Source organism: Erigeron canadensis, chromosome 8 (assembly GCF_010389155.1).
Source record: "Erigeron canadensis isolate Cc75 chromosome 8, C_canadensis_v1, whole genome shotgun sequence".
Taxonomy (NCBI): domain Eukaryota; kingdom Viridiplantae; phylum Streptophyta; class Magnoliopsida; order Asterales; family Asteraceae; genus Erigeron; species Erigeron canadensis.
In genome coordinates this window covers 29,002,659-29,006,393 of record NC_057768.1, presented here as the reverse complement: position 1 = coordinate 29,006,393, position 3,735 = coordinate 29,002,659, and the positions used below count along the sequence as shown (strand labels likewise).

Below are 3,735 nucleotides of genomic sequence, written 5' to 3'. Positions count from 1 at the left end.
CATACCTAGCCTTGTACCTCTGAATAGAGCCATCTGCTCCTTGTTTAACTTTGAACACCCATTTACCGATTACTAGCTTCACTTCCTTGGGCTTTGGAACAAGTTCCCAAGTTTCATTTGTGATTAATGCATCCAACTCTTCTTTCATCGCCTTGACCCATTCCTCCTTCTTGAGTGCTTCTTCTACTGTTTCAGGTTCTGCTAGGTGATCTTCAATGATTGCAACATTCGCATATTTGGGATTTGGTCTTCTCTCCCGTTCAGATCTTCTTAATGTGATCTCAGGTCCTTCATTCTCTGGTTCAGGTTCACTCTCACCAGGTTGGTCTTCTTCAATGATTGGACATTCTTCAACACTCTGCCATTTAACTTGGCTAGTCTCCAAATCTTCTACAAGTTGCTTTGAATCACCCAGAGTTTTGTTATCTGGCCCCCACGATGACGAGGTTTCGTCAAAAACTACATTTTTGGAAATGTAAATTTTGCCAGTTTCAGGTTCATGACACCTCCATCCCTTCCTTTCAGAATCATACCCTACAAACAAGCAGCGAATCGCCCTTTTCTCCATCTTATGACGAAGATGATTAGGCACAAAAACATAACACACACAGACAAAAACACGAAAATAATGAACTGTGGGTTTAGTTTTGTACAATATTTCAAAAGGTGATAAATAGTCCAAGCCTTGTGATGGAGTGCGATTAATAATGTAGTTGGTTGTTTTCATGGCTTCTGCCCAATATTTACTAAGGAGATTCTTGTCATGTATGAAACATCTAGTTACCTTAGCAAGATGTCGATTCTTATGCTCTGACACACCATTTTGTTGAGGTGTGTTGGGACATGTAAGCTGCCTTCTAATTCTCCTTTCCTTTAAGTACTTGTCAAACTCATGTGACAAGTACTCACTACCATTATCTGATCGCAAACAGCCCACTTTATAGCCTGCCTCACGTTCTGCTTCTTCTTCAAATTGTTTAAACTTCTCAAGCACTTCAGATTTGGATTTCATAAAATAGATCCAACCAAACTTTGAATAATCATCTATAAAGGATACCATATAAATCATACCCTTAATAGAAGGATACCTTGATGGTCCAAATACATCCATATGCACTAACTCCAATGGCTTTTTAGATTTATGATTTGAGGATGAGAAAGGGTTGTTTATGTGCCTTACCATATTGACAGCCTGCGCACACCGTGTTCTTATTAACTTCCAGCTTTGGCAGACCAGAAACCAAGCCTCTTCGCATCATAAGGGTCAATTTATCATAACCAACATGCCCAAGCCTATGGTGCCACAAATCGGCATTTTGAGTAGTCTTAGTTTTCTCCACATACACTTCTTCAACAGAGAGAACATACATAGCATCTTTTCTGTGACCCTTAAGAATAGGAACAGACAACGTGTGGAACTCTTTGAATATTTGAACATCTTCGGGGCCAAACAACACATATTTCCCTTCTGTTGTCATTTGTGGCACTGACAGGAGACTTTTCTTCACCCCTGGAACATGATAAACACCTGAAAGGTTTAGTTCATACCTTTTATCTTCTGATGGAAACACCACATTCCCAACATGAGCAATTTGGTGGTTTGAATTATCGGCAAGCACAACTACTCTGCTCCCTTGATATTTAACCGGATTATTAAACCTCCCTTTATCACATGTGAGATGATTGGTACACCCGGAGTCAAACAATCCAATCATCAAGGCAATTTGATTGTTTCTTTGTAGTGTTAGCAGCACACACAATTGTGTTTTCTTCCAGCTTTTCAGGTTGGGTTTGAGTTTCTTCAATTAGGGTTTGAGTTTCATCAATACTAGCAGCGAAAGCTTGAACATCCCAAGGCTCTTCATCCTTTACCATCGCGTTGTTCCCCTGATCTTGCTCTGGTGATCGGCAGTCTCTGGCCATGTGGCCTTTTCTTCCACATCGATGGCAGCGAAATTGAAATCGTTTCCCATTCCCTTTTGATTTTCTTTCACTATTTTCCCCCCTTTCACCAGTACATCCCCTCTTGTGGTGAGCTTCCCCTTTTTGGTTACCTTGGGCCTCATTATTTTTAAAATAGTTATTGGGCCTGTCAATTTTCCATTGAAAACGACCCAGAACCTTATATCGTTCATTCCCTTTAGATTTTTCTGCAAATAGGGCTTCAGCTTTTACCTTTGGTGTTACAGCAAGTGATACTTCTCCAAACTGCTTCGCTAATGCCTCCTGGCTTGCCAAGAGATTTTCAAATTCTCCTAATGATGGTTGAGTCGGCCACCCTTGTATAGCCGTGACATAACTCTGATATTCTGGTTTTAAGCCATGAATAATAATCCTCTTCATCCGTGAGTCTCCGATCTTAGCTTCCGCATCAAGCTCACCTATTTCTCTACATAGGGTTTTAACCTTATGAAAATATTGAGATATTGTCAGGTCTTGTTGTGAGATTGACAACAGCTCATTTTCAAGAAGTTACAACCTTGCATCGTTCTTCTTTGAAAATAAGATTTTCAGTCCATCCCAAGCTTCTTTTGGTGAATCTGCTTCTCGAATACGATCCAGTACATCTTCCTCCACTGTCGTCTTCAACACGAACATGGCTTTCCCGGATTTGATCTTCCATTTTCTAAGTACGCCATTGTCACTTTCACTTGGTGGTTCAACATCGGTACTGTCGACAACATCCCATAGGTCCTGACCTTGTAAATATGACTTCATACAAGTGGCCCATGAGTTATAGTTCTTATTGTTGAGTTTCTTGATTCCACCAACTAGTTGAAATTCCGACATTGTGGGTGTGGCTCTGATGTCAATTGAAAAAATATAATATGGACTATGGATTGTATTTTGAGAAGGTAACAAGAAATAGTGGAAAGGTTTTCTAATAGGAAAAGTTCACTACAACTTTTTTTTCTTTTTGTTGGTTAATAAAACAAGCAACATACAGGGACTTTAAATAGCAAAGGATAACCAACAGGTACATAGGGAACCTTCCAGACTAATTCTAATTTAAATAACATAGATAATCAAACCCACTAGGGAAACCAAAAGACTAATTTCTAACATAAACAATACAACTAAACAAAAGATAAAATACTGCCACGTCAGTGGACAGACTTTGCCACCTGGAAGCCCATCTCATCACTTGATATTGTATTTTCAACAGTTTCATTACAATTTGAAAAATAATATGGTAATAAATGATTTCCATCATAGAGTCCACAAAAATCCTGCATTTTTTAAGATAATATAGTAGTAACTAAAAAACTACAGATAAGATGTTTAGGAGCCCATATCAGAATTAGCTTGACACGCCAAAGGGACTTTGGCCTACAGTACTGAATGTAGCATATATATTAACCAAGACACGGTTTGTGTAGATAAACAGGTGGTTTAGGAGTGCCATTCTTTGCCTTTCAAAAACCAACAAAAAATAGCTTTGTCGCATTCACTTGATACTCATTGGGTTGTTTTTTCCATTTAGATACCAAAATAGAGCAATATACGGTATGTGACAATTGCCATAAGACTATAAGTCATTTGGATAACAACAAGACAGCTCATTTACATGCTTCCGTTGAAACGTTTGTGAAACACTTATCTTTCCAGAAATCCACGTCTCTAAATCTGATTATTTGTGTACCACTTTGTTTCCCCGAATTTCTTGTAGATATGGGAATTTGGCGGCAACGATTATACATACGATATGACGACCATTATACATACGATATGTAC

General features: G+C 38.8%; 1 protein-coding gene across 1 annotated transcript; it reads right to left on the bottom strand.

Moving 5' to 3' along the window:
* Window positions 1–1,698: 1,698 nt before the first annotated feature.
* On the bottom strand, window positions 1,699–2,790 carry LOC122610570. Its single transcript, XM_043783549.1, has 2 exons — window positions 2,480–2,790; window positions 1,699–2,389 (listed from the first exon to the last, which is right to left on the bottom strand). Exons 1-2 carry the CDS (start codon window positions 2,788–2,790, stop codon window positions 1,699–1,701), a joined length of 1,002 nt encoding a protein of 333 aa, XP_043639484.1.
* Window positions 2,791–3,735: the final 945 nt, after the last annotated feature.

Coding starts and splice junctions, on each gene's coding strand:
- LOC122610570 (XM_043783549.1), bottom strand. CDS start 2,790: ATGTCGGAATTTCAACTAGTTGGTGGAATCAAGAAACTCAACAATAAG. Junction 2,390..2,479: donor TCAAAGAAGAACGATGCAAG/GTTGTAACTTCT, acceptor AACCCTATGTAG/AGAAATAGGTGAGCTTGATG.